This window comes from Peromyscus maniculatus, chromosome 3 (genome assembly GCF_049852395.1).
Source record: "Peromyscus maniculatus bairdii isolate BWxNUB_F1_BW_parent chromosome 3, HU_Pman_BW_mat_3.1, whole genome shotgun sequence".
In the NCBI taxonomy this organism is placed as follows: domain Eukaryota; kingdom Metazoa; phylum Chordata; class Mammalia; order Rodentia; family Cricetidae; genus Peromyscus; species Peromyscus maniculatus.
This window is the reverse complement of record NC_134854.1, coordinates 104,711,970-104,724,228: the sequence shown is the minus strand read 5'-3', so window position 1 is coordinate 104,724,228 and position 12,259 is coordinate 104,711,970. Positions and strand designations below refer to the sequence as shown.

At 39.5% G+C, this 12,259-nt stretch overlaps 1 protein-coding gene across 3 annotated transcripts in view; it reads right to left on the bottom strand.

Annotated features, from left to right (window-relative positions):
• M1ap (meiosis 1 associated protein) overlaps window positions 1-12,259 on the bottom strand; it is a 90,516-nt gene that overhangs the window by 45,221 nt on the left and 33,036 nt on the right. For all 3 annotated transcript variants that reach the window (XM_015987842.3, XM_076566991.1, XM_076566990.1), the window contains one exon: window positions 7,176-7,344. In XM_015987842.3, coding sequence (XP_015843328.3) covers window positions 7,176-7,344 — 169 coding nt within the window. The remainder of the gene's footprint in view (window positions 1-7,175; window positions 7,345-12,259) is intronic.

Genomic DNA, 12,259 nt, shown 5'->3' with positions numbered 1-12,259 from the left:
AGAAACCAGGGGAGGCCAGAAGACAGTGAAATAGCTTTAAATTACTGAAACAGCTGAGACAAATATGCTTCATGAATAAAGGTGGAATAGACATTTTCAGATAAATAGTAATGAGGAGAACTGTCACTACCACAGCCATGCTATAAGAAATACCAAAGTCCTTCAAGGAGAAGGACATGATATCTAAGGGAAACTTGGCCTCTTAGGAATGAATGAGGAGCTTTAGAAGTGGCAGAAATATATGGGTGAAGATGGAGGATCCAGGATTTAAGACTAGGGGCTGGAGAGACAGCTCAGCAATTAAGGGCAATTTCCAGCATCCACATGGCAGCTCACAAGCATCTGTCACTCTAGTCCCAGGGCATCTGGTACCCTTTTATGGCCTCTGAGAGCACTGAACACATATGATAACTACAGCATAAACAATAGTGTATATGTAGCCCTAGGGCTCAGAACTTGAGACATAGAGTCAGGAGTCAGGAGTTCAGGGTCATCTTCAGCTGTATATTAATTTCAAAGCCAGTCTGGTATCTATGAGACCCCGTTTCAAAAACAAACATACAAACAAACAAATAAATTAACAAGTAAAAGAATATATGTTTGAGGAGGGATAAATGGACCTACATAGTTGTGAAGTTTTTGTATTTTACATGAAATAGTGCTATATTAATTTTAAGTAGGCTATAAGAAGTTTAAAAATAGATTTTTAAGCCCTATGGTACTATATTAATTCTAATTAGGTTGTAAAAAAGACAAAAGATATATAATATAATTCCCCAGAGAAGCTGCAAAAAATAATGTGAATTATTTTTGTGAATTCAAATGTGAATTCTAAGATGAATCTCTAAATTACAATAGGTTAAATAGAATTAAAATGCTTTTTCTGTTTTGCTTTTTTTTGGGGGCGGGGGGGGGAATACATTACATAGCCCTGGCTGGCCTGGAATCTACTATGCAAAAAACCAGATTGGCTTTGAACTCCGAGATCTGCCTCCCTCTGCCTCCTGAGTGCTGGGATTAAAGGCATGCACCACCACACTCAGCTAAATTAAAAAAATATTTATGTGTATGAGTGTGTCTTTCTGTGTGTATTTGGGTGCCTTTGGGGGCTAGAAGAGGATATTAAATACCCTGGAGCTGAAGTTACATGCTGTGGATATTGCTCTGTATGCTGTGAATGTGTTGCTCTGATTGGTTAATAAATAAGATGATGATTGGCTAGTAGCCAGGCAGGAAGTATAGGTGGGACAAGCAGAGAAGAGAATTCTGGGAACAGGAAGGCTGAGTCAGGAGTTGCCAGCCAGACACAGAGGAAGCAAGATGTAAAAGTACTGGTAAGCCACAAGCCACGTGGCAACTTATAGATTAATAAAAATGGGTTAATTTAAGATATAAGAACTAGATAGCAAGAAGCCTACCACAGCCATACAGTTTATAAGTAATATAAGTCTCTGTGTGTTTACTTGGGTCTGAGCAGCTGCAGGAGCTGGGTGGACACAGAAAAACTATAGCTACAGTTATAGGTGGTTGTAAGTCACCTGATGTGGTTGCAGGAAACTAAACTTAGGTCATTTAACTGCTGAGCCATCTCTCTAGTCCCCAATTTTAAAAATATTTTAACACCCCTCAAAGGCAGGAAAGCAGGAGGAAAAAAGACCAACAAAAACTCAGTTAACAAACAAACAAACAAAATAAAACGGTAGACCTAAAATGAACCATATACTTAAGGTAATTATTAATGGAGTATACATTATAAATAAAACTTAGAGGTTATCAGAATAAATATAAAGATATGTTCTATATAACAAATATATTTTATTTATTTATCTTAATAATTTTATTTTATTATTTATATTATATATTCATTTATTTTTGTTTGTTTTTTGAGACAGAGTTTCTCTGTCTAGCCCTGGCTGTCCTGGAGCTCATTCTGTAGACCAGGCTGGCCTTGAACTCAGAGATCCACATGCCTCTGCCTCTGAGTGCTGGATTTAAAGCATTTGCCACCGTGCCTGGTTCAAATATACTTTAAATATAAACACACAAATGGGTTGAAAGTACATGTGTGAGAAAAAAAAAATGAATGATAAGAATTCAGGAGAAATGAAAACATACATACACAGAAAGGTCTGTGCATAGCTATTTATACCAGCTTTATTCATAGTTAAAAATTGGAAACCAAAGTGTCCATCAACAGGAAAATAGTTAAACAAAATATAACATTTAAGTAAAATATTACTACTCAACAATGAGAAGAAATTAACTGATATAAACAACATGGACAAATCTCAATATCTGAATGAAAAAGGTTGGACACAAAGGTATATATGTATGATTCTACTTATATTAAATGTAACCAGTGGGATTGACTGCAGTGAAATGGGAGGGGCCTTTTGAACATGATGGAAGTGTTTCCTGTCCTGTCTGAGGTGATGATCTGCAGGTGTATACTACTATGAGAACTCATGTGTGTGTTGAGTGGCTATAACTTCTGGTGTGTAGGTTATTCCTCAAACTGGCAAGGCCAAACTTTTAAAATCTCAATTTTCAAATAACTTCAAATATTCTGCTAAATTCCTGTTACTTTAATTATGAAAGGGAGGTTGCTATTTTTCTTAGACCATGACTTCTGTTAATGAAACAAATGTCTGTCTGTGTTAAAAATCTTTAGGTAGCAAACATAACAGAGCTTCTAATTTAGTCTTAATGCCACAGGAAAATGACTTTAATGCAGTTATCGAAGACAAACTCGACAAGCAGCTGCTCACTCCCTGAGACTCTGGAGTCTGACAACTGCTTGACATACAGAGGGGATGCCCAGTCCCTACCTAGGTCTTTCTGGAATCTTCTAAGAAGCAGTGAATCTCTACCTTCTTTGTTTGGATTGTTAACATTTGGTGCTTCCTGAGAACACATATGGCTAGAATACCTTTCCAAGGGAGCTTGACATCGATCCCTGGTCAACTCTGGGAGGAAATTTTAAACAGATGGCTTGTGAGCACTTAGCAAAGGAACCTGATATCCTTGTGTACACGGCCGAGAAATGTAGGCTCGTTGGCAGCCTCGTTAAGTTGATTTGTAACTGGTTCAAGACTTAGATACCCAATCAGTGCAGACGGTTGTCAACCTGGACAGATGCCGTCAAGATGCCAAAGGATATTGATCACTGTGGCCTTTTTAGTTTTGGCATATTTATTGCTTACCCATTCTTCAGAAGGCTATTATAAAATTTAATATATGCAAATGAAGACATACTATGTGTGTTCATGTAAGCTCCAAAAACTCAACAATAACCGACAGTCATGAAGTCTTTTGTTTAACTTGAGCTGTAGAATAGCATCAACAGCACTGATCTGTCTGGTGGCTGTTCTCTGATCTTCAGGGGAAGCCTCGCCACACACTGTATTCCTTGTCATCCTTTTTCCTGTTAGAGAGCAGTTTACTACCTTAAGCACTATCTTATTGTTTTAATGCCCCGAGCTTTGTGAAGAATCGCCATCCTCTGGGTGTCTTTAGTTCCTTGCTTCCCCACTCCTCACATTGTTCTACATAGCCGTGGTTCAGTCACTGTGACATTCCGCTTTATGATGATGTCTCAAATTTTGTATTCCAAATTTGTATTTTACAGGTTATACGGGTTAGAGATGTAGTTGTGATTTTTTCTGACTACTTTGTTCATGACGTCTTCTGACAAACAGAAATTCTGATTTTTAATACAGGGACACTTATTCAGTCCCCCATCATTAGCAGACTCTGTGTCTCATTTGGGAAATACTTCCTTTTTCTCCTCACCAACCATCACAGAAATTTTTTCCTTATACATTTTCTTCTAAAAGTTCTATCTTTCATATTTAGGTTTTTAATCCATTTAAAGTGTTACACATTTTGTAAAGTAAAGGTCCAATTTCCCTTTTTCCTGTAAGGAATGTTGATAGTTCTAGAATGATTGATTAATCTTTTTTCATTGTTTTTCCATGGCAGCCACAACACATATCAAGTTTTCATGTGACTTTCTACTTCTGGGATCAATAATCTGCTCCAGACAGAACAAATTGTCTATTCTTGTGTCAATCTGATGTTGTCTGTTATTGTGTGTAGTGCTGGGTGAGATATCCAGAGCACTATTTGTGTGAGGCAAAAGATCTGTGGTTGGCTTGTATGACAAGCCCCCCCAATACTGTCTTATTTAATAACTCTATGCATCATTTTTACACCTGACAAGGCAATCCTTAGTTTTAACACGTGCCTTAACTTGGATTCATACATGCACAAGAGTGCACTCATGCACATACACACACACACACACACACACACACACACACACACACACACACACACTTTCCATAGGATTAGCTCATCAGATTAGCAACAACAACAGAAAAAGTGAGCTGGGTGTGGGGGCACACAATTGTAATCTCGGTATTTCTGAGATTGAAATGGGAGAATCTTATTTTCCAGGGCAGCCTAGCTAATATGTAACCTAGGCTTTGGCAAAGCAAAAACAAAACAACAAACAAAATGAAGCTGGGCATGGCAGTACATACTTGTAATCCTAGCATTCAGGAGGCTGAAGCAGGAGGATTGCCACAAGTTCATGCCAGCCAGAACTACACAGCAAGACCCTGTGTTTTTGTTCAAAAAACAAAAAAAAACAAACCAAGCCAAGACAAAATAGACAAAAAACTCTCATAGACAAAAAACTCTCATAGGATTTTGATTGGAATCACGTTAGTAGGTCAATTTGGGGAGAACTGAATTCTCCCCAATGATATTGAGTGTTTTATCTACCATCGTGTTCCAATTCTAACTTCTTTAAAGTACACGAATGAAGCTTTAGGCACTCCTAAGAAGTACCATAATATGGATCCCAGTTGAGATTTTTCTCTTTTTTGAAAAAATTATGTATGCATGTGTGTCTGTGTGAATGTATGCCATATGTATATGGGTGCCCGAGGAAGCAAGAAGAGGGCCTTGGATCCTCTGGAGCTGTGTTTAAAGGTGGTTGTAAGCTGCCCATAGTGAGCGATATAGGAAACCTGGGTTCTCTGGAAGAGCATTATCTTACTTATTGTCCTATTGCTGTAAAGAGACACCATGGCCAAGGCAACTCTTCTAAAAGAAAACATTTGATTGAGGGCTTGCTACAGTTTCAGGGGGTTAGACCATGATCCACATGGTGGGAAGCAGACAGGCATGGCATCGGAGCATAGTTGAGAGCTTGATATGCTGATACACAGGTAGCAGGCAGGGGTGGGGAGGTGGGGGAATGGGGGTGAGCAGGGAGACTAGGCCTGGCATTGGCTTGAAACTTCAACAAGGCCACACCTCCTAATCCTATCCAAACAGCTCATCGACTAGGGACTAAGCTTGCAAGTGTGCGAGCCTGTGGGGGCCATTTTCATTCACACCGCTACAAGCAGCAAACACTCTCTTCTTTTGTTTTTCAAGACAGGGTTTCTCTGTGTAGCTTCGGAGCCTGTCCTGGAACTCACTCTGTAGCCCAGGCTGGCCTCGAACTCACAGAGATCCTCCTGCCTCTGCCTCCCGAGTGCTGGGATTAAAGGTATGCGCTACCATTGCCCGGGGCATCAAGCACTCTTAACTGCTAAGTTATCTCTCCAACCCACAAGATTTATTTCTAGGGAGCTAGAGATTTAGCCCAGTGTTGAATGTTTGGGTTTGATCCCCAACACTGCAGCAAATAGGAAAACAAGAAGAAAATACTTAAAAAGACCTTACTTCTGCGTGAAATAGCTCAATGGGTAAAAAGCACTTGCCACACAAACCCAACAACCCGAGTTTGATCCCTGGAACACACAGGAAGGTGTAGCATGCACCTGTAATCCCAGCATTCTTAGGAGGCAGCCACAGGAGAATCATGTGGAAGCTTGCACATCTGTTATCCTGGACTACCCAGAACAGCAGAAACCAGAGACACCCTGCTTTGAAACAAGGTGGAAAGCTAAAAATGAACTCCCCAAAGTTATCCTCTAACTTCCACATGCATGTCCCCCCCCCATGCACATACATAGGTGCAAATGCGCATACTAATAACAAATAAAAAATAAAACAGCAACACAAAAAAAAAATCCCCAAAGAAGATAGCAACATTACTCCTATGATTTATGGCTCTTCTACGAGGCCAGTCTTGGGTGCTAGAATTAGCAGAATTTCCTAGATCCTAAGATGATTAAGATCATTAGGAATTTGCTGTTCATATGGGGTTGGTTCACATGTAAAGAGCATAGGGTGAAGGAAGCATACAGGTTTCCCTGTGAAAGTCTGTATCTATTTCTTGGGCAAACACTTTCTTATTTTCTTTTAAGAGTGAAAGAGGAACAAAAATAGACAAAAACCAGAAACGAAGGACTATGAGAACTATGTAAAAGTTTTACATTATGTTAGATGAAAACAGAACATTACACACACAGATTCCACCTATGGGGCATAAATGTGACAGGGACAACTGAGTGGCAATGTACAAAAATAAAAATCCTGTAATGGGCAGTGGGATTGGGATAGGCTTCTAAGTTGAAAAGTATTTTGATGGTCATATATTCCTTTTAGTAAAACAATAAATTACTAGAGTTTGAAATTTTCTCAGTAACAGGCATATTCAAAAGCACTACAAATACTCCAATTGTCCTATCATTAACACCAGCACATGGCATTTATCTGTGGCAGGCACTATTCTAAGTGTTTTATGTCACCAAATCTGAAAACTTGGTGAAATCTCTCTCCAGTCACATGGAGCCTAAGCCGGCTTCAAACTGCTATGTAGTGTAGACTTCCACTGCTACCAGCCTCCATCTCCCAGATGCTTCAGTTACAGGGATGGGCAGTCATACCCTACTTTTTCCCCTTTAAAAAAATAATTGGTTTATTTATTTTATTTTTGTTGTGTATGGGTGTTTTACCTACAGGTACTTCTGTGTACCATGTGCATATTCAGTGCCCACTAAGGCCAGAAGGGGGCATGGGATCCCCCAGAACTGGAGTTACAGACAGTTGCAAGCCACCATGTGGGTGCTGGGAACCAAACCTGAATCCTCTATAAGAGCAACAAGTGACTAGAGCACTGAGCTATCTCTCCAGCCCCAACATAAACATTTTTGAGGCAGGAAGACTGCTAGGTCAAGACCAGCATGGGAAACAGCAAAAAGCAAAGTTCTTACCACCACTGCTGGGTTCTTCAATGGGGGACGGTGAGTCCATATGCTCTTGGATGTCTCTCGTGATCTCCACCACTTGCAGCCTTCTGACACTAAGCAGGTTTATGTCTTTCAGCCCTTCCTCCAGGTGTCTGATCACTTCTTTTCCAGGCTGAGAAGTCAGGATAGTAATCTAAAATGAAATCCATGACAATAATGAAGATGCTTGCTTTTCTTGATATCCAGAGTGAGGGACATACAATCTATTCTGGAAGACAGACTTGTAAGTTTTTGGTAGTAGCTATTGTGTTTAGTACAAAGAGAGAGAGAGATTTAAATTAATTTAGGAATAAAACTTCACTTGATCTTAGTCAGCAGGCTAGGAAGTGATACAAATAAAGTTCCATGCGGCCAATTCCGATGGAACAATTAATCATCAAAATCCTTCCCAGTAATCCCAGATAGTTTGTAGATAGTGCCTAGACAATGACCAGGGAGAAACCATAAGTGTGTTCTGGTCTTTTTTTTTTTTTTTTTGGTTTTTCGAGACAGGGTTTCTTTGTGTAGCTTTGCGCCTTTCCTGGAGCTCACTTGGTAGCCCAGGCTGGCCTCGAACTCACAGAGATCCGCCTGGCTCTGCCTCCCGAGTGCTGGGATTAAAGGCGTGCGCCACCAACGCCCGGCCTTGTTCTGGTCTTTTTTATTCATCCTTGGTAAAAAAATTTTTTTAGCTAGGCGTTGGTGGTGCACACCTTTAATCCCAGCACTTGGGAGGCAGAGCCAGGCAGATCTCTGTGAGTTCGAGGCCAGCCTGGGCTACAGCGTGAGTTCCAGGAAAGGTACAAAGCTACACAGAGAAACCCTGTCTCGAAAAACCAAAAAAAAAAAAAAAATACTGGTAGCATTTCCTCTGCTCAAAATATTTTTCTTTCACAGGAAAAGTGAGGAACAGGGTACTGAGGTTTCCCTCACTACATGTGCCCTACATCTTAGAGAGCTCATGGCGCCTCTTCCAGTGGTGGTTCCATGTATTGCATTCTCAGATGGATCTGTTCTCTTTGCACGGATCCAGAGCAATGGTTTCTTTTGACTCTAAAATGTACTTAACCCTCGACCAGTATGTTGGACCTGAAGAAATATTAAGGCATTTGTGTATAATTAGGATCTTTTACACCACTGAAATGAATGTTTTCAATGATCAGTTTTGCCTTGGATTTTGAGACTCTGGAAGACAATTACATATGCAACTATTTTGTATGTAGATGTTTTTAATTAGCAAAGAGGGCTGTAGATGGAAGTCAATTGTTAGTGTTAGTTCTGAATGCTTTACTGTTGCAGAATAGTTTTAGGTTCACAGTAACATTGAGAAGGACACAATAACACTTACTTCTTGCCCTCACACATGAATAGTTTTTCCCGCCTTATTTTCCTCTACCAGCTCAGTACATTTACTGCAAGTGATTCTTGTCAATTGAAAAGTCATAATAACCTCAAATCCATAGTCTACATTTGGATAAGTGCTTAGTGTAGTACATTCTATGGGTTTGCACACACATACAATGACATTTACCTAAAATATCAGGATGTTTTCACTGCCTTAAAAATCCTCTTTGCTTATTTTCCCATTCTTCTTACTGCATTTTTTTTTTAAATTTCAGTACTGGGGATTGAACCCAGGGCCTTATCTTTGCTAGGCACATACTCTCTTACTGAACTATATTCCTAGCTCATCAGTCACCTTTTTTACTGTCTCCATAATTTTGCCTTTTCCAGGGTCCTGTATATTTAGAATCACAAATAATGTAGTCTTTTCATATTGGCTTCCTTTTTTTTAGTAATGTACATTTAAGGTTTTTCCATGCCTTTTTGTGACTCAAAGACAGCTCATTTAGTTTAGGTGCTGAATGGTATTCCATTGTCTGGATGGACCACAATGTATTATCTGTTAATCTACTGAGAGACCTTGTGTTTCAGTGGCTGTGACTGCGTGCACAAGATCTGTATAAGAACAAGGCACTCAAACCCCAGCACAGATAGGAGAGGGGCTCATGAAGTCTCACCTCTAGCTATTTGCAACTGATGGCCTCTGGGAGAGGGAGAGCCAATTTCCTTTTGAGATGTGGCCTCTAAGAGGCTGCCCATGCTCCAGTAGGTGGCCCTACATCCTTATATATATAGGCAGCACTACTAAAGGAACCTTGGGTTTAAAAAAAGAACACGTGAAGTTGGGAGGCAAAAGTGGTGGTGGGGTTTGGGGGTGCTAGAGGGGAGGAAATGGGGGTAGATTTCATCAAAACACATTGTATGCATATATGAAAGTCTCCAAAATAAAAAAATAAAATCCCTAAAAAAAAAAAAAAAAAAAGACCAGACACTGTGCTGCTCCCAAGATTGGAAAGCATAAATGAAGCTTACTATAATCATCTAGGTGTGTGGGCACAGTCTTTAACTCCTTTAGGTAGATACAAAAGCCCTAAGTGTTTGATTGTATGATAAAATTTTAGTTACATTTTGTAAGAAACCATGTTAGTTACTTTTCTCATTGCTGAGGTCAAATCTGACAAGGAGAGACTTTGGGGAGGAAGGATTTATTCAGGCTTACAGTTCAAAGGATGCAGTCCATCATGGAGGAGAGGCATGATGGCAGGAGAATGGGGTGACAGCCACACTGTGTCCACAGTCAGGAAGCAGAGAGGTATGAATGCTGCTGCTCAGCTTGCTCTCTAATTAGTCCAGGTCCTTGACTTATGGAATGGTGCCACCCACATTTAGGGTGAGTTTTCCCCTCAGTCAACCCAGTCCGGAAACTCTCTCACAGACATGACTAGAAGTTTGTCCCCAAAGTGATTCTAGATCTTGTCAAGTTGACAATATTAACCATTGTAGGAACACCAAACTGTCTTCCTGCTAAAACTAGATCAAGTTTCAGTTGCCCCATATCCTTGTCAGCATTTGGTATTAGTGTTCTGGACTGTGCTCGTCTGATAGGAGGGCGGTGATGCTTGCTGTTTTTCTTTGTATTTTGTGATGACGAACCATGTAGGTCATCTCTTCATATGCCCTCTTGCCACTTGTATGATTTTTTGGGTGAGCCATCTCTTAAGGTCTTTAGCCTCATTCCTTCGTTTGGAAAGTGTCTTTTCAGCTCATTTGCTTATTGCTTGGATTATTTGCCTTTAAAATTAATTCTCTCTATATATACATAATGTTTAAAAAAGATTCATTTAAAAATTTCTATGTATGATTTTTTTCAGTTTTAAAGTCAGTATTATTTTATTTTATGGGTGTTTTCTAATTTCAACTTCATTGATTTCTGTTCTATCCTTATTCTTTTTCTTCTGCTTACTTGGACTTTATGTTCTCATTTATCTTTAGTTTCCTAAAGTGGAAGCTTAGAGTATCAAATATAATTTTTTTTCTAATATATGGATTCAGTTCTCTTTCCCTTTCAGCACTGTTTTTTTACTGTATCCCACAAATTTCAAGTTGTGTTTCCATTTTTTTCTTAGTTCAAAGTATTTTTGAACTTTCTGAGATTTTCCATCTTTGCTTCATTTTGTGTGTGTGTGTGTGTGTGTTCGCGCGTGCCCCCACACGCGTGTGCACACGTGTGTTTTGACCTTTTCAGCTCTCTTTGTTTTCTTTTGCTTGTTTTTTGAGATAGGGACTCTCTACATGGAGCTTGAATTCACAGAGATCTACCTGCCTCTGCCTCCCTAGTGTTTGGATTACAGGTGTGTGTCACCACACGTGGCCTTTTCAGTTATCTTTGGAACTGGTTTCTAGTATAATTCAATTGCGGTCTGAGGGCAGACACTATATGATTTTTGTATGAAATTGCTAGGGAGCCCTTTACAGCCCACAGTATGGCCAACTTTGTGTGTGTTCCATTTGAGCTTCAGAATACTATACATTTGTCTGTTTTTAGATGACATTCTATATAGATGCTGATTAAATCCTTTTGATTTGTCTAATGAGTTCAGTTACACCCTATAGGTTGTTCTTCCTGCTGGATCTGTCCATTTCTGATAAAGAGTGCTGAGGTTTCCAGTAAAAACAGTGGATTCATCTGTTCATCTTTGCAGTTCTGTTACATTCTTGCCTCACGTAGATGACACTGTGCATCTATGTAAGACTCTCACACAAGAATTGTTATATCATGATGTTATGATATCACAACATCATGTCATGGTTTTTAAAAAATTATCTTAGTTTTTAATTTTATTGCACACACACACACACACACACACACACTATCTCTTTTTACCCTACAGGTCCTTTGTGCATATATTACAGCTTCCAGGTTAGTGTTTTTTTTTTTTTTTTTTTTTTGGTTTTTCGAGACAGGGTTTCTCTGCGTAGCTTTGCGCCTTTCCTGGAGCTCACTTGGTAGCCCAGGCTGGCCTCGAACTCACAGAGATCCGCCTGGCTCTGCCTCCCGAGTGCTGGGATTAAAGGCGTGCGCCACCACCGCCCGGCGTCCAGGTTAGTGTTTTTATGGGATTCCTGAGTATTCAAATGAGTGGGGCTCTGAGTCTTCATCTATTTCTTGTGCCTTTTCTTGGGCTCTTTTTCTTCTTCTTCTTCTTCTTCATTCTACTCCAATGTATCAGTTTTTGTTTTATAATATTATTTTTTATTTTATTATTATCCTTTAGACGCCTGTTTGTTTTCTTTTTTTTTTAAAGACAGAATATTTATGCTTTATTTACAGGTATGTAAAGTTGACAATGACATGGAAAAGATTTGGATGTTCTCAAAAGTAAGCTGTACAATTAGCATATGACTCAGCAATTAACTTTCTAGGTGTAAACATTTTAGCTATTGAAAACAGGCCCTCAAGCAGACCCTTGTATAGTGGTGTTCAAAGATGCGTTATTTATAACACTCAAAGGGTAAAATGAGAGACAGAAAGGGGGTGGACCTGATGGGAGGGGAAGTAGAGAGGAACGGGAAGGAGCAGAGGGAGGGGAACTATAATCAGGATATATTTTATGAGAAAAAAGTTATTTTCAATAAAAGGGGGAAAGAACAATGTATAATTATCTATAGCTATTTAGGTAACACATGGCCCTGTCAACTTGATGCATAAAGTGAGCCATTCAATA